The sequence below is a fragment of the Salvia splendens genome, chromosome 6, assembly GCF_004379255.2.
Source record: "Salvia splendens isolate huo1 chromosome 6, SspV2, whole genome shotgun sequence".
In the NCBI taxonomy this organism is placed as follows: domain Eukaryota; kingdom Viridiplantae; phylum Streptophyta; class Magnoliopsida; order Lamiales; family Lamiaceae; genus Salvia; species Salvia splendens.
In genome coordinates this window covers 37,774,682-37,801,827 of record NC_056037.1, presented here as the reverse complement: position 1 = coordinate 37,801,827, position 27,146 = coordinate 37,774,682, and the positions used below count along the sequence as shown (strand labels likewise).

Here is a 27,146-nt window from a genome sequence, read left to right as displayed (position 1 = left end):
GATTCCAGAAATTGAAAAAGATTAGGCACTCCTCAAGCATACAAATGCAGCAATAAACGAAGTTCTTTACAAGCCCTCGGATAAATAGCCAGTTCAAAAGGCAGAGACAATAAGAAGCTGCCTTCAACAAATTGGCGCATTTCAATCAACATGTATAAGATGATTCTACCTACGTCGAGCACCAGTTGAGCTCTGCACAAATTCAACTTGTTTTTTTCCTGAACAACCTGTTATATCTCCTTATACTGGCTCCAAATTCACTTTACTAAATTGAAGAAACTAAATTTATGCATACTGTTACATCATATAAATCAATAAGATAATTACCAACACTTGCAAACACACATACAGACATGGGCGGATCCAGGATTTAAAAATCGTGGGGTCGGACGAGATAATTAATATAATAATATTATATATATTATAAAAATACATTACAAATAAAATTATTTTTTTTATCACGATAGTTGACTTTTACGAGTTCATATTTTTAACTTTTACGAATATTCATATTTTGAAGCTGACCGAAATTTTATCATTGGAAATAATTGCAAACATATCTTCCAGTCGTTGATTGTGTTCAACATTAGCACCAGAAGAACAGATAAAACTCATGAGAACAGATACAAACTCAAGATATTTTTAAAATAAATTTATCCATTAATTTAATATGGATGGTAATTAAAATCAATAATAAAAAACATAAGTATATAATTATTATATTCATAAAAATTAGGTCAAATAAACAAAATAAAAGTAAAAAAATAATAAAACATGATTAAAAGAATATCAATAACGCACCAATTTTTTTTGTGCAAAGCCTATGCCCCTCAAAAATCTTAATCTTAGTCTCCTACTATAACTTTCTATTTAATCAAAATAATAATTGGGTAGAAATATAGAATTTTTATTTATAAAGAAAGTTGTAACTCTTGTAATAAAGATAAAATTATTTAAAAAGGACAGTATTGACTGATTTTTTTAACTAATAAATTTAAATAAATTAGGAATTTATGTAAATTTGTGGGAAAATTAAGGAGAAAAAAAGTTAATACTACATGGCTTAGAAAATTATTGGCAGGCGAATTAAATGAAAAAGCAGTATTAACAGCGAGTGACCAGAGGCAATCAATTAGATTTTTTACTTATAGATTTTCTAACCCAACAATCAATAGGAGTATTAACCACTCCTCAGCCCAAAAATCATATTAACCTCTCTGTTCATCTTATTCGTTGAGAATACATCAGCTTCTTCTGCAACCCCTCCCCTTATCTATCTCTACTCTATTCTTATTAGTATTGTTCCTTTCTCCTCTTAGTTTTTGGAAAAGGCGGAAGGCTTCGGGTAGAGTTGAAGCTGGCCGTGGGGTCGGAGACGGAACTGCACCAGGTCAAAGGTCGAAGATGATGTTTTCCGGCAGTGTTCGGTGGACCGCCGGTGGGGTCGGCCGACCCCCGCGCGACCCCACCTGGATCCGCCAATGCATACAGATTAATTTAAACTCACACACAAAAGCATAGATTCCTCTCTGAAACTGAATAGAAAAAGAGTGAACTCATACCTCAGCCAAGACTTCTTCTTTGGTTATTGGTTCACGCAGTTCATCTCCTTTTCCGTCTATGATGAACTTCTGTATAATCTGACAACAGGAAAAATATTTGTTAATCCCTGACGGGACTTTACATCTAACCGGAAATATTGAGGCAATGTTAGTAAAATGCTGTTGAGTGATGGTATAAAGAATTGAAAGGCCAGAAATAAAGAGTTGAGGTGCTAACAGTTGTGAGGATAATATCCAGCTTCCGATAACATACGCCTTGAGCAGCGGATGGTGCATCGTGCCATCTCCTCCGCCATATAAGAGAGGTGTATATTTCAGCAACTGGAGAAAGAAAAAAACGAATTTTGGTAGGTTAGCTCCTTCGTCTAAGCTGAATGACCACGAATTATAGATTGATTGATCATGTATTAAGTTATTTGCTTAAGTTTGTTGAGAAAATATAAAGTTTACAAACGATTTCTGTCCTCTTTTTACACTGTAATACAATTCGATCCAGTATTGTTATTGTTTTTTTTAATGTATTGTTACATCAACTTTAATACGATTTAATCAAATCGAAGAAACAACTAGACTGGAAGTGAGAATTAGACGATGACAAGAATTTCTAAAGGTGCACACAAATACATACACACACTAAATGCATAAGGAATTCAAAACCATTAACAAAGAAATTCACAGCATATGCAATAAAATAGCGCACACTTAAACTCAAAAGTTTCAACAAATTCAGAAATTAAACTTGACATTTTTTGGATCATTCACAAGCTTTACAAAGAGAAGTTCTAAAACTACACAAGGGGAAAATCATACTCCATTTACCATATAGATTATGTTATATGTATTGCTATGAGAGATGAGAACTACTAATAAGCAAGAGACACAAAAGAATTTCTCATTGACGTTGACAAGAATGACGCCTGCACCTTTATGAGCAGAAAAGCAATGATCAAGTTCGAAGATATAATTTTGACAAAATCACCTGTGTGAAATCTGAAAATGCAAATGGAATTTCTCTGTACAAAATGAACTGCAAATTTGGACAAAAAAAATGAAGAAGAAAGATGGTGCACGACTGGTTTCTAAATCAGAAGAAAACTCATATACTTGGCTCAGTCTGTGTGACCACTAGACCAAACAAGCAGCACCAAGATGAGATGGGGGCGCATCTCATCATCGACACCCAATTAAAATAACCAAGCCAATACCAGAAAAAGCATGCAACATCACTTGTATATTAAACGAATCAGACATCACCGTCCAGCCTCATGTCATATCATTTTCTCAATGAAGAAGCCATTACCACCACTGTTCCCCCCCTCCCCCCAAGCCAAGGCAAATGAAAGGAACCCAAACCTCATGATGCTGATGCATGCGTTAGCGACAACAAAAAGTAAAATGCCTTTTTCTTGTCTAGTAATTGCAATGATCTCGCATGACACACCTGAATGTCTAACTTTTGACCTTATCTTGACACGACCAATTGAATGCAGGTAAGTAATATGAACCAAGTGAACACCACCTCAAATGGATATAGCACGACTAATGGCGAGCCTTGCCCACTCAGCAGCTTCTTTAATCAAATGGTCATCGGAAGACAAGCATTCATTTAAAAAGTCTTTGCTTGACAGAGATTGCTGAATGAGAGTACCAGCAGTACTTCCCAGAGTATCTGCTAGATCTCCAAGGACACCAATAGCAGCTTTAATCACAATATCATCCCTGACCAACATGAAACAATTAAAGAATTAGCTGTAGTAAAGACAAACCTAGACGAGTTGCATTGAGAAGATCAGATTCTACTCACATATCTTGTTCAAGACACAAGCTATCCAGGAATTGCAGGATATGAGGAGCATACGGAATTAGGAGTTGGGTTTTCGGAGAGTTCTTGAAACCCTGAAGTATCCCAGAATATGCCTCTAAAATCCCATTCCTTAGAAGATTAGTATACTCGATAATTTCATCATCAGCACCTGATGCGTGAACAGACAATTCTGCAGCACTCTGAAGCATTGGCACAGCATACATGAAATACTTCTCGAAATTTTCTCCAATAGCTAGTGCTATGTCTCCAAAGCAAGAAATGATTGGAGGTTTCACAGACCGATGCAACTGGTTGCTTGACAAATCTTTGAGAAGCAGAGTCATCACTCCATCACAGTAAGGCAGAATCTTAACCTCCAATGCCCTGCAGATATCCCCCACAACGCCAACAGTGACAGCACAGACTTGGCACTCCTCAAAATTCTGAAGTCCCATCTCTAGGTACTTGTAAAAGTCTGGCATGTACTTTGCAAAGTTAGGACCACACGCATAGGCAAGAGCACCTATGGCAAGCATTGCTTCCTCATGGACAGTGGCACTTCTACATGCGAATACTCGTAGGAAAAGATTCATAATCTGATCGGCATTTTGCATCAAGGCATATTTAGTGGTTTCGGAAGCCCCCAATTTCTGGATTATGACTTGTAAGCACCCACAAAGAAGGCCATGCAAATCGTTCTGCTTTTCTGTCGCGTCAGATGAAAATTTCTGTGCTTCAAGACTGTTGTGAAGTTCAGTCATGATGACTTGAACAAGTTCCACTACTAAGCGGGCTGTTTCATCGGTGGAGCACCTCACTACCTCATTTAAAGTCTCATAGGCAGCTGTCCGAAGTCTTGATTCCTCAGCATCCTCTCTGTGACTGACATTTAGAAGGGACTGGACGATTTCTTGTAAATAAGGTGTCAAAGGTGATGTTGAGCCCACATCCTCAAATCCTTGGGCTAGAAAACAGAGAGCACCACAAGCTTTCTCAGCCACATTAGGAGCATCTTTCATGCTCTGAAGGAGAACAGTGATTATCTGCTGGCAGTTTTCTGGCGTAATAATGGGTGTCCCTGCAATTGAGCCATGGAGATACTCAAATATTCGACCCAGGGTCCAAGCAGTTGTATCCTTTACATGGTTATTTGGATCTTTAGTCAAAGCAGCGAGCATGAAATTTTGAGCAACATTCACAATAGGGGTTAGTTTGTCAGGTGAGGGACCTTCCAATATTGAACCAAATGCATAGGTGGCAGCTTCTCTATGCCTCCAATCAGCTTTAGTAATGTTTTCTTCAATGAACGGCATTACAAGCGGTACAATGTCATCACCAACTGTTCTGGCCACCAAACCAAGGCATGTTCCACCAGCCATTGAAATATTCCAAAAGCCTTCATCCTGATCTTGATCTTCTTCTTGCTTAAGAAGTGTCTCCAATAACATTGGAACAAGCGCGGGGAGTGCCTGCTTTATAAAATAATAGCAAGGAACGTCAGAATCTGATGTAACCTCAGCTCCATACTCATCCAAAAGAACAATTTCCTCGTCACAAATTGAGCTCCAAAATTCAATTGCCTGGAGAGCCACCGGTTCCTCATCTTCTCTGACAGCTTTTGATGTGATGTTGAAAATATCTTGAATATATGGAGCTAATTTATCGTAGTATGTTGACCCAATAGAAACCAAACACTCATATGCAGCCTGCCGAATTTTAACCTCTGTTGAGAGTGTGGCCTCACAAACAACTCTCATAATGTAATCACGTTCCATATCATTAGAAAAATTAACTTGGGCAAATCCGAGAGCATTATATAAAGCTCTAGTGGCAGCAAGCCGGACTTCTGTACTACCTTCATTTGCATTCATGCCTTGAACCAATGCAGTAAGTATCTTATTCACTTGATCTTGGTCAATAAAGTCTGGAACAATTTCTTCACACATATATCCAAGTGTTTCAAGGGTTGCTTGCTTAACATGAGGAGGAACCTGGTGAACATTTGACAAGAGGGAACCTATGAGCTCAGGCCATTGCTTCTGAGGCAGTTCGATACCTGCAACCTTTGCAATGACTTGTGATGCCGTTGACCTGGCTTCAGGTGAAGTAGAGGAGAGCGTCTGCAACAAGAATGCCCTGATCTGGCTCTTCACAGCCATGTCCAGTGATAGCCATCTTTGCTCCAGTTCATACTTCCTTTGCTGTTCCTTTGCATCCAATGCATTTTTAAGAATTAAACCTGCTAGTTTACGGCTTTCAACAGGCTTCTCCTCACTAGCAAGCTCTCCAGAAAGTGATAATAAGAACGCAGGAAGATTTTGCTCCTGAAACTGTTTCAAGGTTTCTTCTGCATGTTTCCTTACTGTTGAATCGACTGCTTGTGCACACAGAAGAACTTGGGTGACTTCCATAGCCATATTCTCCCTGCAAATATCCACATGTGCGTCAAGTTAGAATATCAAGGCACATACTAATGCGATGGATGGATCACTTGCAAAATGAGAGCATAAGAAGTAGAACTCCAAGAAGCAAATGAAAAAAATATCCAGAACATATATTACATGGTATCTAATATAGTACAAGCCAACATGCAAAATATTGTGAATATTTCCTTTGACGGCCCAGAAATCAGCTAGAAAGCAAGTAAGGTTCAATATTTTTGTAGAGTCCATCATACGCCAAAAAACACATAAAATCAAACCTCATCTGCCACCAAAGCAACTGAATAAGTAAGCCCTTTGGCAGTTTTAAAAACAACAAAATTACTCATCAGTACCACTACAAATGCACCTAATTGTTCGTTTCAAACAAGTTTAACTGATGGAAAATATAAATTCATTTTCGATGCACTACATGAAGTATGCAGCATCAGACCAAGCTAACGCATATTGAAAGTCAAACTTCCAAAATTCAAGAAAAACTTCATTTGTCATCATCAAACAAAGTAATGGAAAAACACTTACCCTAAATAAACTCACCTAAAAACAATTACGAAATCAGATGAAAAAAATACACAGCCTAATCCACACTAAAGTAAAACATCAACTGCCGAAGAAACAGTAGCTCGATCTCCCAATACGGACTCGAGAAGTTACAGTTCCAAAAATCAAATTTAATCAGGAATACAGTCGATCATTAGTTTTAGCTCCAGACGCTAGCTAATAAATCAAACAAATGCAGTAAGTAGCTCAAGTATCCTCCAGTTGCGTAAAACTTTACTCAATCCCAACGCAGCAAAAACGCACACAGAAACAGCGGGAAAGTAAAATTCTAGCGATTGAAACCATATTACCTAGGGAAATGAAGATTTCGCGAGAGCGAAGAAGAGATAATTCACTCCTCAATCGGATAATTCAAAAGCGGCGCATTGGAAACACCTAAACGAAGAGCTGTCAGATAGAAGACGGTTGCTGACTTGTGCGTTGAGAGAGAGAAGACGGTTGCTGACTTGACTTATGTGTTGAGAGAGAGAGAGAGAGAAGAGCGGAAGTTTTCTTTTTGTTAAGAGTTGCATTTTGGTTATTTTCTAATCCATTGCTTCTATTTTCTTAGTATTTTTTTCCAGCGTTATCAAATCACTTTCGTTTTTCTTTTGTAAGGGGTGGGGCATAAGCCCTCAATGAAATAATTTTTTTTAATTTTTTCTATTTATTTTTTTAAAAACTTAGTCAAATTTAGTGTAAATTATAATGTAAAAGCCCCTACAAATAATTTAAATTACTCAAAAATATACATCAAAATAAAATTTAGAAGTCTCAGCCCCTATCGATAATTATTTCTGCGTCCGCCCCTGGTGTGATATATCGGATCAGTATACGAATCGGTATGTTGAATAATAAGTTGAGAAAGAAATAAAGTGAAGAGCAACTCCAAATTTCAGTGACCGCTCGATTGGATTTAACTAATAGGATCTAATCTTAACTGTGCGATCATAGTCGTCATTTAAATAGCTAAGTTCTTGTTACATTCTTGTCGATCGTGTTAGCTTGTTCATTTATAATCTTTGTTCATTCTTCATTTCGGGTTCCAAACTTTACACTATTTAGGAATTTAATTTGTGTAAAATCTTGCATGCATGTATTATTGCTACGATGTTTTGGTCATCTGTAATTTCTTCCACTTCGGATTTCACGTCATCACATTTCATTGAAATTCCCGTGTATGAAATTATGAAACATTAATAAATCAGTAGTATGATTGATTTCTAGTTTAAAAAAATAACAAGAAATAAACACAAAATTATAATTCAAAGAGTCCCTAAACTACATGAAAAGTCCATAACTTTTTCGTTTGTGACACTGCAAGCTCCTAACAAAAAAAATATCGTCAGACGACCCTAACCTTAAACATAATCACATATCTTATTTTTAGCCAATTTTCGGACCAAAATACCCAAATGCCTTGAAGGGCATTTCAGTCAAAGTACACGCAACCTGCAAACCTACTCTGCGCACACCTACACTGATTTGCAGACCTTACCCAAACTTTTGTCAAATCATATTTGATATTTCCCACGCACTTATATTTCCCTTGCTATATTTCAAGGGTTTTTCTTCAATTCATTTCTCTTCTTCATAAACTGGAATAGTAGTGACTAAAAGATATTTAGTTTATTCAACAAAATATGAAAAGGCATAAAGGCGCGCATGTATGAATATGATGAATCTCCAAAGCAGTGGCGGACACACAGTAAGAGGTGGGGAAGGGCTTAAGCCCCTCCCAAGAGTTCCATTTTCTTAATTTTTCTACTTTTAAATTTTTTGAAAATTCTGAAAATCATTTTCAGCCCTCACTAAAATATTGTTTTAGACGCCTAAATGATCAGATGTTGAAAGGTAAGGAGAGGCTGAACGAAAGTAAAGTATCGAAAATTACAAAGTTGAAAATGTAACAACAATGGTTGTCGTGTGGTTAATGAAGAAGAAGACGTTTTATTAATAATATTATATTACTCCTATTAGTAAATTACCTTGTAAAATGTGTAATGTGTAAAATGTTGTTAGCTGTTCACTTATATGCTCTCATAACATCATTTCAAAATATTTTGTTAAATAAAGTGTTGCTTTAGAGGTTGTTAACGAAATTTTAAAATGAATATCAACCAATAGAAAATCTAATTATAGGGTTTCGGCAAAGACCATCATTTATAAAATATAATTTTAATTTTCTTTCCATGTAATCTATGTAAATTTAATAATTTAAAAGTATTGGACTAGTTTTATATAAAATGTTTATGTACATTAACGTTGTGTTTTCAATTTTTCATATGACATGACTAATATAAATGGAAAATTGATAATTTACCAAGTGTGAACAAAAATAATAATTATGCCGCAATTATTGAGGAACATGTGTGCACAGTAGATATTGTGCAACATGCAGGCCACCACTGTCAGCATTCTTACAGAGATGACCAGAATGCCCTTTTAGGGCATAAGGGCATTTTAGTCAGAAAAAATAAGATATGTGATTATGTTTAAGGTTAGGGTCGTCTGGCGATATTTTTTTTGTTAGGGGCTTGCAGTGTCATATTCCGAAAAGTTAGGGACTTTTGAGGTAGTTCACTCTAATTCAAAAATGATAATCATCAATTTTCAAAGGTATTTGGCTCTATTTTACTCCACTAAATAAAATACGTATTTTGTCATTTGGGACGTCTACCAACAAAAAACATATTTACATTTTTCCATTTTTAATAAGTAGACCTGTCTAATAACTAATTACCTCATATTCTAATACAAAATTAGTATTCCCTCCGTCCCTAAAAAATTTTCACTTATTTCCATGTTCGTCCATTCCCCAATATTTTTCACTTTTAATTTTTTACCATTTTTTTTGGTAGTGATCACATTTCACTAACTCATACTTTAATTATAAAACTAATATGAGTACATAAAAGTAGGATTCACATTCTATAAATTTTTCAAGCAATTTTTTATTACATTTTCTAAAACTCATACTTTTATTATAAAATTAATAGGAATATATAAAAATATCACTCACATTCTACTAAGTTGTTCAACCAATTTTCTATTATATTACTTTAAAACTCATATCGATCAAATGATGATAAATTATTGGGAACGAAAGGAGTATATAAATAATAAATCCTCATTCCAACTTTATAAGTTTCTGGAATAGGCCAATATACAGGGCCCATCAGTAAGCACGTTTAAGGTTTTTCTTAACTTTGAATTAAAGTGGACACGAACACGATTTCAATGCAAAGCCCGAAAGCCCAACGCCGACGATTTCAATGCAAAAGCCCAACATTCACCTCTAAATTCTATTGGTCCACGTAGGATTACCTGACACGAAGAATCTATCCAATTGGTCCACGTAAGCACAAGTGACACTTAGCTCCAGAAAAAAGTGATGAATCACACTCGAGAGGTGATTGGTCCACGTCATCTCCGATGACGAGCTATCTCTGCTGCGGAGTTGGTCGTTTATTTAGCATCTCAGATTCAGAATTCATCACACAGCACTCAGAAAAAACAATCAGCTGAGAACGAAAGAGAAGAAACCAAAAAGAACTACAACACATCTTTATATACAAAGGCGAGGAAGGCGAATCCGACTGTCGCGCTTCGCAGCAATGGCTGGTGCGTTGAAGAAACGCGCATCTTCTGCTCTGTTCGGGATCGTTTTGCTAGGTCAGAATCGCTTTCGTTCTTCTCTCTGTTCAGATTTATTTTCTAGCTCAGATTTAGCGTTTCCGTATATTTATAGAATCCTGGATTTAGCGTTGTTTTTTGCTTGGCGGTGTTATGATCTTCTGCGTCGAAACTCGTAGTTTTAGTTCACATCGTGGTGGTTCATGTTAGATCTGATATACTGTATAGATGAGCTTGGAGAAATAAATTTCCTTTTATTGTTTAGATTCACTGCAACAACGTGATTATATGACGCATGATTGTGGTTAGAGATGAATTTGACGATGCTCAAATAATGTTTTCCATATTTATAAACGGAGATAAATGATTGCGACGCATGCAATTAGGTTTCTTTGTAGTACGTTTTAGTTAATGGAAAGCTTGAATGCGTGGACTGGAAGTGTTAATAATGTGATGCCGTATTTTAAATTACCAGAATATGTCAATGTCACATTGCCTGGAGCAAAATGAAATTGCTGCGAGCTGTAACAATTTAATCATGAAGATGCTGTTGGCGGAGTTTATTTTGATTCTCTTAGGTCCTTCACTTTTTGAGGATTTTAAGGATTATTATAGGATTTATAGTCTTTAATATTAGCACTACTTAAATTAACTTTAGTCATGTTTGATCTTTGGACAGGAAGTTTATTTGCGTGTGCCATAGCAGCGGAGGAGGCTCCTAAAATTGGAACAGTTATCGGCATTGACCTTGGTACAACTTACTCATGTGTTGGTGTTTACAAGAATGGTCATGTTGAAATTATAGCAAATGATCAAGGTAACCGCATCACCCCCTCGTGGGTTGCATTTACCGACAGTGAGAGGTTGATTGGGGAAGCTGCCAAGAATTTGGCAGCTGTTAATCCCGAGAGGACCATCTTTGACGTCAAGAGACTTATTGGCAGAAAGTAATTTCTCCTTTGATTTCTTTTGTTCGATCTGTTGTTATGTACTGCAAAAGTGACTTTACTAATGCTTCTCCCCAGGTTTGAGGATAAAGAAGTTCAGAAGGACATGAAGCTTGTTCCATACAAGATTGTGAACAAGGATGGAAAACCCTACATTGAGGTCAAGATTAAGGATGGTGAGACCAAGGTGTTCAGCCCTGAAGAGATCAGTGCCATGATATTGACAAAAATGAAGGAAACAGCCGAGGCGTACCTTGGGAAGAAAATTAAGGATGCTGTTGTCACTGTTCCCGGTAAGAATTTGTGCTAGATTTCTTATAATTGGGGGTGAGAACATTGTTCCATTACTGACTCATTTTTGCTTCTCTTTCGCAGCTTACTTCAATGACGCTCAGAGGCAGGCTACTAAAGATGCTGGCATGATTGCTGGTTTGAATGTTGTAAGAATAATTAATGAACCAACTGCAGCAGCAATCGCGTATGGTTTGGATAAGAAAGGTGGAGAAAAGAACATTCTTGTCTTTGATCTTGGTGGTGGAACTTTTGATGTCAGTATCTTGACCATTGATAATGGTGTGTTTGAGGTTCTTGCAACAAACGGAGACACCCATTTGGGAGGTAAGCTGAAATGTGTTTTTTTAAGGTCAATTTGCAATTTAGTTTATTAATGAAAATTACATATATTACCTGATAAACTATCAATACGAAGGAACTTGATTTCTAAGAGCATAGGAGAAATTTGAACTTCATTCGATTCATTATATTCTGCAATCAACATTTTTTTGTTGCATCTTCAGGTGAGGATTTCGATCAGAGGGTGATGGAATACTTCATTAAGTTGATCAAGAAGAAGCACAGTAAGGACATCAGCAAGGACAACAGAGCACTTGGCAAATTGAGGAGAGAATGTGAGCGTGCAAAGAGATCTTTGAGTAGCCAGCACCAGGTCCGCGTGGAGATTGAGTCTCTCTTTGACGGCGTAGATTTCTCCGAGCCTCTTACAAGGGCCCGTTTCGAAGAACTGAACAATGATCTCTTCAGAAAGACCATGGGTCCGGTTAAGAAGGCCATGGATGATGCTGGTCTTGAAAAGCGCCAAATTGATGAAATTGTTCTTGTTGGTGGAAGTACTAGGATTCCCAAGATCCAACAGCTTCTCAGGGACTACTTCGATGGCAAGGAGCCCAACAAGGGTGTCAACCCCGACGAGGCTGTTGCTTTCGGTGCTGCTGTCCAAGGAGGAATTTTGAGTGGTGAGGGAGGTGACGAGACCAAAGGTACTTTCCCTTATAATAACACCTCTGACAAAATAACTACTGCTGGTCAATAAGAAAGTTTGTGGTTGAAGCTTTTCTCACTAACTCTCCCATTTTTGCATTAGATATTCTTCTCTTGGATGTGGCTCCATTGACCCTTGGTATCGAAACCGTTGGAGGAGTGATGACCAAATTGATCCCAAGAAACACTGTCATTCCGACCAAGAAATCACAAACCTTTACTACTTACCAGGACCAACAAACTACTGTCACAATCCAGGTATAAAAATTGTTTGTTGAAAAGTTTGAGTATTTTGGTCCTCCTTGCTGTTTTCCGAAAAAATTAACGTGAAAATCGTGCTGTTTAAAGGTCTTTGAGGGTGAACGGAGCCTTACAAAGGACTGTAGGTTGCTCGGGAAATTCGACCTGACCGGAATAGCCCCTGCACCAAGGTTTGCATCTTCTTTTTATCTGCTCCAATGACCATATTTCTTGTTTGACACGAGATTTTATGTATTGTTGTTTAGTGCGTTTAGTGGAGAGATAATAGTGTTTTGTATTACTGTTTCTAACTTCATGTTTTTGGGAGCAGGGGAACCCCTCAAATCGAAGTCACTTTTGAAGTCGATGCAAACGGTATCCTGAACGTCAAGGCAGAAGACAAGGCCTCCGGGCGATCAGAGAAGATCACGATCACTAATGACAAGGGTCGTCTGAGTCAGGAAGAGATTGAACGGATGGTGAAGGAAGCTGAGGAGTTTGCCGAGGAAGACAAGAAGGTGAAGGAGAGAATCGACGCCCGGAACAGCCTGGAAACATATGTATACAACATGAGGAACCAGATAAACGACAGGGACAAGCTAGCCGACAAGTTGGAGTCGGACGAGAAGGAGAAGGTTGAGGCAGCAACGAAGGAGGCACTCGAGTGGATGGACGACAATCAGAACGCTGAAAAGGATGAGTACGACGAGAAGCTGAAGGAGGTCGAGGCTGTGTGCAATCCTATCATCACTGCTGTGTACCAGAGGTCGGGCAGTGCCGCCGGTGAGAAAGCGGAAGACGAAGATGATGCCCACGATGAGCTGTAGAAGAAAAGAAAGTAGGTGTTTTATTTTAGGTCTCGATTTTCATTATTCAGAGATGTTGGTGAATTAACTTACGTTTTACAAAGTTTTGATGAGGACTCCGATGAGTCCGATCCCTTTATTTCGCTGTATTATTTTGCATTTTTTTCTCTCAATATGAATTTAGGGCGTAGTAGTGAACCATGTTTTTATTTGCACAAAATAAACCATAAGTTTACTACAAATCGTAAGGCGGTGAGAGTGGGATGGGGTTGGGATTTGCATCTCTCAAACCGTAATACTAATAAGATGTTCGCATACATAGGCATTCATCATTTAGATTTTTTTAGACAATTGTGAATTACGGTAAAATTATGACATGGACAAATTTCGTTGCTTCTTTAAAACGTTATTGGTAGGTTTAAACTTTAAGCCGACTTTGTTTCCAATCATTTCAAATAATGTCAGGTTTTTTTGCTTTATTTGCACCTTTAATTTTAGAGCATCTCCAATGGCGGACGTCCGATTGGACATCCGCGACGGGCGACCGGGACGTCCGCCATTGTGGCGTTTCAACTCGGATACGGACGTCCCGTAAGGACGTCGGATGTCCTCGAACGTGCGGGCGATGGGCGGGCGGACGTCCGGTATTTAATTTTTTTTTAAACTCTATATATACGGCTCGTTGAACTTCATTTCATTCGCACCACTTGTGTTAACAAGTTTCTCTCTCTACATCTCTATTTTCAAGTATATCTAGAATGACTAGCGACAGTGATAGCGAGGATGAATTGGAGGTCGCTGTGGAAGGTGCGATAGATAGACTGCTACACCAGAGGGAGCAGCGGCGGCAGCAGGCGGCGGTACATCGGCCGATCCGTCGTCGAACTACAATACCCCGTGACCACATTGCCGCACATATTCGGTTGTATCAGGACTACTTCGCTCCGTAGCCACGTTTTGGGGATGCCTTATTCCGGCGACGTTTTAGGATACATCGTCCGCTGTTTATGCATATCGTGGGTGCTTTAGAGAGAAGATACCTGTATTTTAGGATCAGAGAGGATGCAGTTGGCAAACCTGGACTCACGCCATTACAGAAGTGCACTGTCGCAATTAGACAACCGGCGTACGGAGGCGAGGCCGAAATGTTCGACGAGTACCTCCACATTGGCGAGTCGACAGCCGTCGAGTGTCTGCAGAATTTTTGCGCGGGCGTGAGAGCGATATTCGGGGAGCAGTATCTTCGGAGTCCGAGCCCCGAAGACTGCCAGAGGCTGATAGATATGCATGGGTCGGTGCACGGGTTCCTTAGGATGTTGGGCAGCATAGATTGTATGCATTGGGAGTGGAAGAACTGCCCCGCCGCCTGGAAGGGGATGTACACTACCGGCTTCAAAGCCAAGCATCCCACGATGATCCTTGAAGCTGTAGCTGACTACCGGCTGTGGATATGGCATGCTTATTTTGGAGTCGCCGGGTCGAACAACGACATCAACGTTCTGCAGTCGTCGCCCCTGTTCAACGCTCAGTGCAATGGCGTTGGTCCCGCCATCAGTTTCGTCGCCAACGGCAACCAGTACAATATGGGATACTATTTGGCGGATGGGATATACCCAAACTGGCCCGTCACAATCAAGCATCCGCTCGGACAAAAGAAGTCATACTTTGCGAGCCGTCAGGAAGCAGCGCGCAAGGATGTGGGCATTTGGTGTGCTCCAGAGTTGATGGGCGGTAGTAAAGGGTCCTGCACGGCAGTGGTATATTCCCAACATCGGCGATGTCATGTACGCATGTATCATAATGCACAACATGATTGTTGAAAATGAAGCTGCGGAACTGACTCAGTGGACGGCGTGGCCACCGCGAATGTGAATATGGGGGTACCTCATGGAGAGGTCGAGCGGATGCGTGCATTTGCCGACATGCGGCAAACAGATGCCCATGTTCGACTTCAGCACGATATTATCGAAGAGGTTTGGACGCGGAGGGGTTGACGTTGATGTTATTTTACTTTTTTTTTTATTACTATGTAATTTTGTTTTTCAAATCATGTATGTTTTTTTTAATGAAGTTGATAATTTTTCCCGTTCGTATTCGTGTTGAAATTTTATTTCGGTAAACGTAAATTGCTTTATTTGTGAATTTGTGATTTTTTTTATTACGGGAAGTCCTAGTGGAAGGGCGATGAGAATGGCGGATTGTGAAGGGGAAGTCCTAGTGACGTGGCAGTGGGATGAGAAGTCCTAGTGACGTGGCAAGAGGTGTTTTTGGGAAGTCTTAGTGGATATCTGAGTGGGACATCCGTCCATTGGAGATGCTCTTAGGTTTACACTATTTTGGGTTACCAACTTCGAGAATGACTTTTTCGCAACTCACTACTGCAGCGTGGAAGCCCGATTGTGATTCGCAACTCTGAGACTGTAATAGTACTAATAAGGTGTTCGCAAATTTAGGAAGTATGATTCAATTTGCAGGATTAAAAAATTATGAAATTGACCTAAAGTCAACCAAAATTATAGTTTAATAAACAATTTTCCCAATAAAAATATATATTACGACAATAATGTTTCAAAACTAGACGCCTAAAAACATTTTACAAAAGTAGTAGTACCACTAGGGTTATGGGAGGTGTTCGAAAAACACAATCTTTGTTAAGAAACACAAACTCTTATACCAAATGATAAATGGCAAAAAGTAGTGAAGGAAATTTACAGAAACAAGTTACCGGCAACCCAAGTTCACTCTTGTATCTTCATTAAGAGTCTTGTTTACGCAAAGCTTCTGAAGATCAATGTAACCAATAATGGTGTCCTCAAAGTCCACATCTTGCATCTGAGCTTCCTGGAAAGTTGACCCTGATAGCACGGTATTCTTGAACACCGCTCCCGTGAGATCGGCCTTCTCAAAATTCACACGGTCCAGAACAGCATTCGAGAAGTCAGTGCCTGCCAAAGTATCAGCATTGCAGGGATACATGGAAAACATGCTCAAATATCTTTCCGCATGAATGTTAGACATGATCTAGGATAAGGCAAAAGGGAAAACCGGCAAAACAATATTATGACAAGATCACGAATCACTTCAGTAAAAGGAAATGTGAAAAATTATACACTTGGTAACTTCGAAAGGTCTTAGATCATCGTATCCTATTTTACAAGAGAGACAGTAAAAAATGTCCTAAAAAAACTATCCGTCTCTATAGTTCGAAGTTCGAAGAAAAAAAGAAAAAAGAAAGGGTGTGTGATGAAAAAAGAAACTGAAAGCAAACAAGATTGCTTGATCAGTTTCTAAGTACTCCCAAAGTCAAAAACAGAATCTGTCCTGAATCAACTGTTTCACTAGATCAAGATGCAAAATGGATACATAGATGTTACACTAGTTTGTTCCCTTGTCTAAGTGTGAGGAGAGATCCATAACACGAGGTTACTCACGGTCTATGTAATAGTATATACATGGTAGCTTGATCTGTTTCTAAGTATTTTACTTCCTTCCCTAAGTAGTTGCAACAAAAACAGAATCTGGCCTGACTCAACTGTCTCCGTAGTTTAAGGGTTTAGGAATTATTATTCACTCTCTATTTGGAAACTGCCTTGACCGATATGAATTTTACAGATGCCATAGCATTTCCAAGAAATAGAGAGCTAATCATGATCAACATTTCAATGCATGACTAAATTTAGCCCGACAGTATGCAAAACTTGCTCCATTCAAGGTGACACTAGAGGCTAAGCCTATCAATCCAAGTAGCTCAAAATTACTTCCCACTTTAACCATGATTACGCATGAGCCTGAATCAACTGCTTCTCTAGTTCAAGATGCAAAATCGATACATAGATGTTACACTAGTTTGTCTGCTTGTCTAACCGTGAGGCAATATCCATACTACGCAATCCTAAGATATTATAACTCACTCTCTATTTGATCATATTTAGCCGGTGGAGCAGCCTTTTGACTGATCTACATTCCAAGAACCCTGATTTTACATATGTCCTAGCATTGCCAACACAAAGAGAGCTAATCCCGATGAACATTCCAACGCACGACTAAATTTAGCACACAACATGAGAAACTGGAGACACAACCATCAATAATCCAAGCAACTCAAGAGATGAAAGGCAACAAAACAAGCATAAGCAAAAACAAATACATACCCTTAAAACTAGCTCTTGCAGCATAAGCCTTCGACATCACCACTTCAGTCATATCAGCCCCATCAAACTTGGCATCAGACATGAGAGCCGCAGACAAAGTCTTCCCCTTGAGGTTTGATTTCTCATTGGTGTAGTCACAAAATCGAAGATCCAGCGGCTTATCATACACCCCATTTGCTTGCCCAATCGTGTTACCAACAAATGCACGCTCACACCTATCCGGCTCCGTTGACAGCGGAGGCAGCCGCTACAATACCAATTTACCTCACAAATTAACACACATTTTTATCCCAAATCAGTGAAATCGAAGAGAACTACTTGAATTATAATCCTTCAACTACATCCATCCTCAAAAAATCATCAATACTACTTAAAAGTAGTAGTAATTTGTAAATTTCTACATTAATTTGGCATTCGTTAATTTGTGGATGTAGAACACAATGTAGCATTTGTTTAGAAGACATGTCAGAAAACATTAAACTACACTCATTCATACGAAAATGACTCATCAAATATATACCTGGCCTGCAGCGATCACGGGTGAAACAGCAGTGACGGCCCAAACAGCGAGAACTCCACAAGCTACGTTCCTGAGCTCCTTAAAATACGACGAATTTTCCTCCGATTTCGAACTATCCGTTGTAGCTGCGCACATACTCCAATCAGAAATGAAGTTAAGAGTTGAACCTAGATACAGAACATGTAATCATTTGCAGATTGAATTGAGTGAGAATGCATGCGTACACTTACTAGAACATCGAATTCGGGTAGGCACGTAAAGAGTGGATGCAGAATGGTAGGGTTTGGGAGAGGAATTTGGGGGAGAGAAGGACCTTTGTTGAAGATGAATTGAGAGAGTCGCCATTTTCTAACTGTGTTTTAGCTTCTTCTCTCTCATTGGTTTCTTATCCACATCTAATTCTGCTTGCGTGGCAATAAGCTTGGGTGGATAGCGCGAAAAAAACAAGTGGTATATGATCCAAGTTTATAATTCGAAATAGTAAACGAATCGGCGAAACCATCGATTAATGGTTGGATAGTTTTCACTTTTCACGATTGATCTAGCAAAAATACTACTCATTTGGTCCGACATCAGTGACATTTCCGATCATACCAAAATTTTGACATTTTTAACATTCACCTGCTATACAAATTTTAAGAAATACTCCCTCCATATTTTAAAAATAGTACTCACTCTGTTCCACGCGGTAGTTGAGTCATTTTATTTTATTCACTTGTTTTGAAAAAGTAACAATAAATAGTTAAAGTAGAGAGAGTAAAGTAAGTGAGAGAATAATATAAATAAGAGTCTTATCTACATTATTCTCTCTTTCTCCACTTTAACTATTTATTATCAATTTTTTAAAACGAGCGCAGAAAATGAAATGACTCAACTATCGCGGAACGGAGGGGTAACTCTTTCCATTTTAGCATGTTCCTTAAATATAACAACTTTCCAACTTTCTATTTTAGGAAATCTTTATACCCTTTTATATCAATTTATTTACCACCTATAAAGTGGACCTCATAATCCATTGACATTAATTTTTCTCTCACACTCTCTTACTTTACCACTTTTTTATCTCCCTCTCTCTTACTTTACAACTTTTTTCTACACATCTCTCTTACTTTACTACTTTTTTCTCTTCATCTCTCTTACTTTACCACTTTTTTCTCTCAATCTCTCTTACTTTACCAATTTTCTCTTCATCTCTCTTACTTTACCACTTTTTTCTCTCCATCTCTCTAACTTTACCAATTTTTCTCTCCATCTCTCTTATTTTACCAAATTGTGCATTAAAACTTGTGTCGTTTCAAATGTTTCTATTTATAAAAAACGGGGGGAGTATAATGGGAAGTTAGTGAAGAAAACGTGAGTCTCATTTTTATACTACAGAGTACTAATTTTATGTTTATAATAATCAAACGGGAATGAAATAAGGTAGTGGAATTTGTGACCTACTTACTATTTATAGTGAACCAAGACTCTTAATCGTGGATGAACCAAAATGATAAACCGAGACACCTAAACGGGGACGAAGAGAGTATCATTTATTTTATTATCTCTCATATTTTATTGATAAAAGTATCACATAATTTTGGTCAAAAATAGTAGTACTCCTTCCGTCTGCGAATAGGAGTCCTATTTTTCCATTTTAGTCTGTCCAGAAATAAGAGTCCCAGTTCATTTTTATTATAGCATCCACATCGGTGCTCTTGCGGAAGATTTGTGCTCTTGCCGACGGCAAGAGCACGAGCAGCCGACATGGCATGCTCTGATTCACAGCGGTTTATCATTTTTTTTAAAAAAAAATCAAAAAAATCTGAAAAATTCAGAGTTAATAAAAAATTATTTCCTAATTCCCAATAATATATATCCATTTTTTCCACACTTTTAATTTATTTTTTCATTATTTTTATCACAAAATTCACACTTCCATCTATAAATACCTCAATTTCAACACAAAAAATCACACTACACCAAACAACTCTCCCAATCTCAATTTTTAGGATTTTAATTATGTACTCCCTCCGTCCCCCAATTTGAGTCACTCTTTTCCATTTCGGGCCGTCCCCGAATAAGAGTCACTCTTCCCACTTACCATTTTTAGACATCAAAATTACCCTTTATTACACAAAAAGTCAAAGGAGCCCCACATTTCACTACCTAACTCCATTTATTACACCACACATTCAAACTTTTCCTTAAAACTCGTGCCGAGTCAAAGAGTGACTCAAATTGGGGGACGGAGGGAGTAGTTTTTATTTTTTAGAATTTTAATTATGTAATTTTTAATTTATAGTATTTCGGGTATTTTGAATACATTTTAATATTGTGAAAATATTTTTAGTGATTGAAGTATTTAAATTGAATAATAGAATGGTGGGACCCTTGAGCATGCTCTTGCGGAAGAGCAGAGAATTAAAAATGAATAAAGGTGGGTCCGAGCCCACATTCGTGCTCTTGGCAAGAGCATAGATGTGGATGCTCTTAAAAATGGTGGTGGTAGGGTCTCACATTCACCTAACTCATTCCACTAACATTTTATTTAAAACTAATACATACAAGTGAAATTCATATTCCAATAATGTTTTATAAACCATTTGGGACTCCAATGGTGGATAAAGAGAGTATTATGAAGTACTCCCTATGTCTCCGAAGAATATAAACTTTGGGTTCGGCACGCGTTTTAATGCATTATTGGTAAAGTAAGAGAGAGATAGATATGGAAATTTTTTAAGTATTGTTAGTGGAGAATGAGTACCACCTAATTAGAGAGAAGAGAGTTTTCAAAATTGGAATGTTCATACTCTTTGGGGACGGCCGAAAAAAGAAATAGTGCATACTCTTCAGGGACGGAGAGAGTAGTATTTTTTTCTATGGTGAAACTGTATAATTGGGTATAAATAGAAGCAATACAATTTGGAATAAAAGACTAAATTATAAAAGCACGAAACGTGAAATAGTTACAAGCTAACTTGCTTCGGCTACACGAGAAGTCCATATCCCGTGGCAACAAGATATGAATGCATGAAGAAATAAACTGACATGTGATAACAATGAGAGTGAACTACAAAACTGTCTCTGAAGATATCATCATCGACAACCAATAGATGCAAAAGTTTTAAGGGAAAAGATCATTGGAACATGCAACCAACCAACCAACCATAAACTGAAACCTCCCGGGGCACTTCGCGAGATTATCAACACCTCAAAAAGTATTGGGGCTTGAATGCAACAACGAGTTTCAAAATTCGCCATCCTCTCAGCACAGATGAAGAAATTATGTCTTGGGTCGAGGATCTTTGAAAAGAGGCGGAAAGGCCTTTCATACGGATTAATCCAAGCATTTTAAGTAGGAAAAATATGTGGTGGGGTTATGCGACTATAGTATGAATAAAAGTTGTTCGCCTTTGACCAATATTCAAGCAGTAGTGACGCTAAAGACGTCATTGCTCCCAAGTCAGTGTCAAGTGATAGTCATTTGACTAACTAAAGAGCGACAAAGCGAAAGGCGACGATGACAACGAGCAATAGAACTGATAATTTAGTTCTTACACGACAAAATGGATTCAATCACCCAATGTTGGTCAACATGTACCGCAAAACATTGTCAAAGGATATGTTTATAGTGGGCAAAAACACAAAAGCTTTGTGGACCAAGTTGGACACCAATTACGATTTCAGTAATTTATAATTTTATGTATTTATTTCGGCCATGTTATATATTTTAATTATATAATTTTTACTTTCAATAAATTTAGATTGAAATTATGTATTTGAAAATTTTTAATAGTTTGTTTGTAGTTTAAATATAGTATAATAATTTAAATAAATATATAAAATAAAAATTAAATGGCAAATTATAAATAGTCAAAACCATTTGAGCCCATAGCGTACATAGAAAAAAGCACATATTCAATATTTTCCCATACGAACTAAAGAAAGGGTTTTTTTTCATCTTCGTTGTGTTAAAAGCAAAATTCAGAATCAAAGCCCTATTTTCCACCAACTGCGTAAGGATTTTGATCTCTCACTCCAATTATCCAGCTGATTGATCGATAACAGTTATGGCGGATGCTTATTGGAGGTACGGCGACGGTCGGCAGCAGCCAGCTGCGCTTCCCCCTCACGTGGTTAAACGACCCCGTACTGATTCTGGTATATCTCTATTTAGCACTTCATCCCTCTTGCGCGTGTGCTTATGCGAATCAACCGTTTAGTTTCTAGAATTTATTTTTTATGTGAATCTTTGTTCTTTTCTACCTGTATTTTTCGATTTGTTGGAAACATTATTAGGTTTTGGAGTATGAGAATGATGGATTGACGGAGAAGTTGTATACGGTTGATATTTGATTTAGTTTAATTTATTTATTTTAGCATAGTAGCAATCATGATTTGTGGCAATTCCGTTCTTATATGTATGGAGTTGTTGGAAATAGCTTATCTGATAAAGTTTAATCCTTTGAGACTTTTGTCATGATTTGGTGATTCAGTCTGTGGTTTTGGTTTATGTAAATTCCTTGGGTTTTATCTTTGTTAGTTTGATATTTGACCGTTTATCTTTAATCTTTATCATGTAGATATGCCCAGTGGACCTGATATGTCAGGCTACTATGGCCGTGACGAGGATAGGGCTGGACTGCGTGTTATTAGAGATACGGACACCATGAATGCAACATATGATCGCTACCTCCGCAATGTGGTATGCCTTTGAATCCTCCTTAGGGTATGATTACTTCATTTAAACATATATTGAAACTGTGGTTCAATATACCAGCAAATGCCGTCATACGCCAGTGAGTCTGGACGATCTATGAGCAGTGGACTCGGAGGACATCATCATGTTGATGATCCGCGTGCATTAGGAATTGTAAGGCCAAACCCAGCAGCAGCAGCAGCAGCTGCAAAAAACCGATCTTTGGGAGTTGGAGGACGGCCTGAAATTCCTCTTCCTCCTGATGCTAGCAGCACCTTGTTTGTGGAGGGCTTGCCTGCGAATTGCACTCGCAGGGAAGTTTCCCGTATCCTTTCTGTTGTAGACGGCTTCGTTTATTATACTTTAGTAGTTTTCTTCCTTTACTCTCATTTGCAGATATATTTCGTCCATTTGTAGGCTACAAGGAAGTAAGGCTAGTAACTAAAGAATCAAGACATGTAAGAATGAGATTTTTTTATATTATAATTTTGTATTTATTTCCATTATTCTCTTTTTCACTTTTTAATCTAATCATGCTGTTTAAAATTGAATCTGTGCAGTCTGGTGGTGATCCCCTGGTGCTTTGCTTTGTTGATTTTCAGAGCCCGGCTCATGCAGCCACAGCAATGGATGCTATACAAGGTATGATTGAGTAATTGCCTCATGATTTTCCCTTGATTACACTATTTTTGGGTTAGATGCATCTTAGTCTTGTCATCACCTTCCCTTCTTTCATATAGTATTATCTTTAAGTTGTAGTCCATAGTAAGATGAATCTTATAAAGAGGGATTCTGGCTTTTGATTTATTGTGCTACGGAGGTTGGAGTTATGACCGTTGACCATTCTGTGTTACACAACTGGGATTCGTTTAACTTCAGGGGAATGGAATTTGACGGGAACCTGGGGAACCAGGATCTGGAGATATTGTTTTTGCGTAAAACTACTTTGCATAGTGACCTCTTTGTTGACTCAGTGACAAATTATACTTTACATAAGCTGACCATAGGACTTCATAGTTACCTGTAACCATCATTCGCACGAACACGCTCCGTAAAATGTGTGATCTTGGATTATCCCCAATTATAAAGACTCTGTTGGAATTGTCATGCATGGGGTCAAGCACCTGCGGCTTAGCTTCCAACTACTCCTTTCTGCACGGAGGTCAACCCATTAAAAGTTGTTGGTTCATTTTTTTCTCTATTTTTTGTGCGCTCTTATAAGCCCTAGACTGGCCAAGGGCAAATGTTAAATTCCACAGCACCTCTCAGTTGTCATGGTTTGACATTTTTACGTTGTGGAAATTATACTACTGAGCTGGGCAGGAGAATCTGGATTTGGCGTACTCGCTGTGTAGCCTTTACAAAGCAGTCAGGCATCTGCCTTGTACCCGATAGGTAAACTAGGCACTTAGCCCACGTCGCAAGCTTGTTTTTTGAAATTGAGATGAAGGTGAATGTGCTGCTGGTTTTTCTTAAATCCAGTTGTAAGCTTTTCGAATGAGCTTCCTGGTGTAGTACGGAAAAAGGGATGGTTGGACACTTGGACTTGGACATACTGATTCGTGTTGGTGGTCGTAGTACAGTTACACCCGATATAATGACCTAATGAAATAATTGGCCCAAGGCTGTCGCATGGAGAATTTTGATGATATACTAACTCTAAGTAGTTTATCCATGACATTCTTGAGCAAAGGCGTTATTCTTCAGTTAATTACTAAGCGTCATAGTGATGCATTCTGATGAATAAGTGAAAACCCATTAGAATCTATAAACTAAATAATACTCTTGCATTGATATGAACTCTTGATGTATGAACTTCATACCAATCTTGTTTATTAAATTTTTATGTTATCACAGTATTGTGAAATTTTCAATTTATTGAAGTACTAACATATTTTACAAAAGCCAACCTAAACCATATCAACTAAATGAAGTCGTACATCGATTTTTTGTATTTCTGCATTTGAATTGTATAGGCAATGCAAATTCGTTCTCCTATCTCATGGTCTCAATTTGAATTCCCTTCGTACCTTTTTGAACAAAATGTTATTCCACTTTCCATAATTTCCATATTCGACTGCTTTATTAGCTTAAACGGGCATATTCGATACGTAAGTTGTTTTAATTAAGCTATATACGAAATACGAACCGTGACTACCCATCCTCTGGTGTCCCTTGGTTTTCGTTGTATAATTTGAAGCGACGCTGGTTGGCAACATAAACATCGAGCTAAATCTTGCAGGTTACAATTTCGATGAGCATGACCGCGACTCTACACACTTAAGGCTCCAATTTGCTCGCTTTCCTGGTGCAAGGTCAAGGGGTGGGCATCGTGGTAAACGAGATTGAGGTTAGACAGGTGCAAATACTATTCATCCGCGTTTAACCATATGTTGTTAGTGGGCGTCACGGTTTTACCAAAAGTTGTTGCCGATCAACTAAACGCTCTAAACATGAAAAAAACGCTTTTGTGTAGGACCGAGTGAGGAGGTTTGCGCCAATCGGGACATTTTACGTTCGATGCTCTTTGCCTTAGCATCTCCCCTTTTACTTCGATTTTTTGTCTCCCGTTTTTACTAGAGTACTATGATGTTTTTGTATTTAACTACGTTTTACGGACTGCTGCTGCTGTGTAACAGTGTCTGTCAGTGTAAAATTATCATACATTGCTTTTAAAAACCATGGTAGTTTTTACTTCCCATATGTAGTTAGGAAACTAGGAAAAGCTGCATCTGGTGTCTTGCAATTTGTTCTTATTTGAGTGCATTTATTGTATTTGAGATCTAACTATTTCTAAGAACTTCGAAATTAGTTAACATGCTCCTTATTTCATCCATGTTTTCCCACCGTCTTCTCATTCTCTTATTTCATCCATGTTTTCCCACCGTCTTCTCATTCTCTTTTGGTAGTGTGGTTGAAATCAAGGATTGAGTTGTGAGATTTAATCTCATGAATTAAACACGATACATATTTAATTTTAAGATATAATGTTGCAAACCGAAATATTGCTAGTGATTGTCTATTTTATCAGTGGATGAAATATAATGATGCATCATTGCAAATGAATGTTTGAATAAGTTATAAATCTACATTGACTTTGTAAATTAGATATGGCTGTATTTTCCCAGTGGATGAAATATAATAATGCATCATTGCATCATGAATATTTGAATAATTTATAAATAAAAATTGACTTTGTAAATTAGATCTGGCTGAATGACCATAACTCAACACTATGTGGTTTTTAAACACATGAAATAATTAGATCTGTTTGAATTCTCAAATGGATCTAACAATAGTGCAATCCCATATGAAATTACTACCTAGCAATCTCTGATAGATGCCTAAAAAGAGAATAAAAAACTAAATATTGCTCCACAACTTGAACATCATGAATAATTCTACATTCTACTCACATTTTCTCGTACTTGATCTTCTTTGTCTTACACTATTGACCTAGTCTCTTCACTTATTTCTCTAAAACTTTACTTTCTTAGATCTTATGTGGTCTCACTTAACCTGAGATGGTGGGAGTATAAAATCCATAAAAGAAGTGTGCTTCATCATGGCAAATCATGATTAGAACACAATAATTTATTTACAAATATTTATTGGCTATTTTGTGAAAAGAAACACAGCCTTGCTCCTAATGTATTCTCCTGCAGGCTGAGCAGCGAGGCGAGTTCATCAGCTTGATGATTGGAATGGAACTGCTGCACCAGCTTCCTCTGCCGTTTTGCAGCTGCACTCGTTCAATCAAGATCAAGATTGCATCCAATGAAGCTTGACAAGCCGGGGCCAACTTTTTTCCCCGGGTACCATCACTGACTGCACCTCCGAAAGGTGGAATGATGCATCCGTGCTGCAAATGCACATGTGGACAGCGCGGATACCTTCAGAAGGTGCACAGCAGCAGCTGACGAGATGGTTTTGACTGGCACAGTCAGGTTGCTAGAAGAGCTGTACATCATTGATCAGAGCCAATGGTGGATTGGGTTGCTTGGAATTGTAGTGAAATTAATATCAAGTTTCGTGAAGTGTGTGTTTTTCTTGTTTCTGGAAATTTGTGTTTTCATGAAGCCATGTTGTCCTTTGTAATGACTTCTTGGCGCCGGAAACATATAATAGGTTGATTAAAATTCACAAAATACTGGAAAAGAATGATCAGAAATTGAATTTTCATTTAATCTCTTTTGAATATCGAAAGAAACTCATACTCCCTGTCTCGTTCAAATAAAAAACATATCTTTTTTAACAACAGATTTTATAAAATGTTATTTAGCGTTAAGTAGAGAAAATAAAATTATGTTAGAATAAATAGAGGATGCTATATTTTTTGTTTTAAAAATAAAAAAATGTGTCACTTTTGAACAAAACATCCGAAATGTGGTATTTGAATAGGCCGACAATTAAAGAAACATGTACAGTACTTGTTATATTCCTTTCAAAACGAAACATTTCTTTTTCGATAGATGGTTTTACATAATGCTTTTTAGGTGTGTAAAGTGGATAATATAAATTCAAGTACTGAAATTCAAAG

At 37.9% G+C, this 27,146-nt stretch overlaps 4 protein-coding genes across 12 annotated transcripts; 2 read left to right on the top strand and 2 right to left on the bottom strand.

Annotated features, from left to right (window-relative positions):
* Nucleotides 1-1,115: 1,115 nt before the first annotated feature.
* LOC121809672 (importin subunit beta-1-like) lies at nt 1,116-6,871 on the bottom strand. Of its 3 annotated transcripts, none has more exons than XM_042210423.1 (6): nt 6,659-6,871; nt 3,367-5,790; nt 3,004-3,281; nt 1,780-1,883; nt 1,563-1,640; nt 1,116-1,469 (listed from the first exon to the last, which is right to left on the bottom strand). In XM_042210423.1, the coding sequence occupies exons 2-3, from the start codon at nt 5,781-5,783 to the stop codon at nt 3,083-3,085; spliced, it is 2,616 nt and encodes an 871-aa protein (XP_042066357.1). In that variant the 5' UTR covers nt 5,784-5,790; nt 6,659-6,871; the 3' UTR covers nt 1,116-1,469; nt 1,563-1,640; nt 1,780-1,883; nt 3,004-3,082. The 3 variants fall into 3 exon arrangements, with proteins under 3 accessions (XP_042066357.1, XP_042066356.1, XP_042066358.1); XM_042210422.1 differs by having other exon boundaries at nt 3,082-3,281; XM_042210424.1 differs by having other exon boundaries at nt 1,116-1,381; nt 3,082-3,281.
* A 2,973-nt stretch (nt 6,872-9,844) lies between these two features.
* On the top strand, nt 9,845-13,393 carry LOC121809807 (luminal-binding protein 5-like). The gene is made up of 8 exons (XM_042210614.1): nt 9,845-10,022; nt 10,663-10,930; nt 11,009-11,223; nt 11,306-11,548; nt 11,728-12,207; nt 12,312-12,466; nt 12,557-12,639; nt 12,780-13,393. The coding sequence occupies exons 1-8, from the start codon at nt 9,965-9,967 to the stop codon at nt 13,273-13,275; spliced, it is 1,998 nt and encodes a 665-aa protein (XP_042066548.1). The 5' UTR covers nt 9,845-9,964; the 3' UTR covers nt 13,276-13,393.
* A 2,380-nt stretch (nt 13,394-15,773) lies between these two features.
* Nucleotides 15,774-18,396, bottom strand: LOC121809536 (thylakoid lumenal 17.4 kDa protein, chloroplastic-like). Of its 3 annotated transcripts, none has more exons than XM_042210235.1 (4): nt 18,150-18,372; nt 17,926-18,050; nt 17,406-17,652; nt 15,774-16,199 (listed from the first exon to the last, which is right to left on the bottom strand). In XM_042210235.1, exons 1-4 carry the CDS (start codon nt 18,268-18,270, stop codon nt 15,976-15,978), a joined length of 717 nt encoding a protein of 238 aa, XP_042066169.1. In that variant the 5' UTR covers nt 18,271-18,372; the 3' UTR covers nt 15,774-15,975. The 3 variants fall into 3 exon arrangements, with proteins under 3 accessions (XP_042066169.1, XP_042066170.1, XP_042066171.1); XM_042210236.1 differs by having other exon boundaries at nt 18,156-18,368; XM_042210237.1 differs by having other exon boundaries at nt 16,016-16,152; nt 18,150-18,396.
* Nucleotides 18,397-21,817: 3,421 nt separating this feature from the next.
* Nucleotides 21,818-26,793, top strand: LOC121809586 (RNA-binding protein 1-like). 5 transcript variants are annotated; one of them, XM_042210306.1, is made up of 7 exons: nt 21,818-22,068; nt 22,491-22,612; nt 22,688-22,931; nt 23,003-23,064; nt 23,167-23,248; nt 24,849-24,956; nt 26,272-26,793. In XM_042210306.1, exons 1-6 carry the CDS (start codon nt 21,978-21,980, stop codon nt 24,953-24,955), a joined length of 708 nt encoding a protein of 235 aa, XP_042066240.1. In that variant the 5' UTR covers nt 21,818-21,977; the 3' UTR covers nt 24,956; nt 26,272-26,793. The 5 variants fall into 5 exon arrangements, with proteins under 5 accessions (XP_042066240.1, XP_042066238.1, XP_042066239.1 ...); XM_042210304.1 differs by having other exon boundaries at nt 24,849-24,965; XM_042210305.1 differs by lacking the exon at nt 26,272-26,793 and adding an exon at nt 25,083-25,452.
* Nucleotides 26,794-27,146: the final 353 nt, after the last annotated feature.

Coding starts and splice junctions, on each gene's coding strand:
- LOC121809807 (XM_042210614.1), top strand. CDS start 9,965: ATGGCTGGTGCGTTGAAGAAACGCGCATCTTCTGCTCTGTTCGGGATC. Junction 11,224..11,305: donor TGCTGTTGTCACTGTTCCCG/GTAAGAATTTGT, acceptor TCTCTTTCGCAG/CTTACTTCAATGACGCTCAG. Junction 11,549..11,727: donor CGGAGACACCCATTTGGGAG/GTAAGCTGAAAT, acceptor TTGCATCTTCAG/GTGAGGATTTCGATCAGAGG.
- LOC121809672 (XM_042210423.1), bottom strand. CDS start 5,783: ATGGCTATGGAAGTCACCCAAGTTCTTCTGTGTGCACAAGCAGTCGAT. Junction 3,282..3,366: donor TTGTGTCTTGAACAAGATAT/GTGAGTAGAATC, acceptor CATGTTGGTCAG/GGATGATATTGTGATTAAAG.
- LOC121809536 (XM_042210235.1), bottom strand. CDS start 18,270: ATGGCGACTCTCTCAATTCATCTTCAACAAAGGTCCTTCTCTCCCCCA. Junction 17,653..17,925: donor CCGTGATCGCTGCAGGCCAG/GTATATATTTGA, acceptor TTGGTATTGTAG/CGGCTGCCTCCGCTGTCAAC. Junction 16,200..17,405: donor TGCAAGAGCTAGTTTTAAGG/GTATGTATTTGT, acceptor ATACTTTGGCAG/GCACTGACTTCTCGAATGCT.
- LOC121809586 (XM_042210306.1), top strand. CDS start 21,978: ATGGCGGATGCTTATTGGAGGTACGGCGACGGTCGGCAGCAGCCAGCT. Junction 22,069..22,490: donor ACGACCCCGTACTGATTCTG/GTATATCTCTAT, acceptor TTTATCATGTAG/ATATGCCCAGTGGACCTGAT. Junction 23,249..24,848: donor AGCAATGGATGCTATACAAG/GTATGATTGAGT, acceptor TAAATCTTGCAG/GTTACAATTTCGATGAGCAT.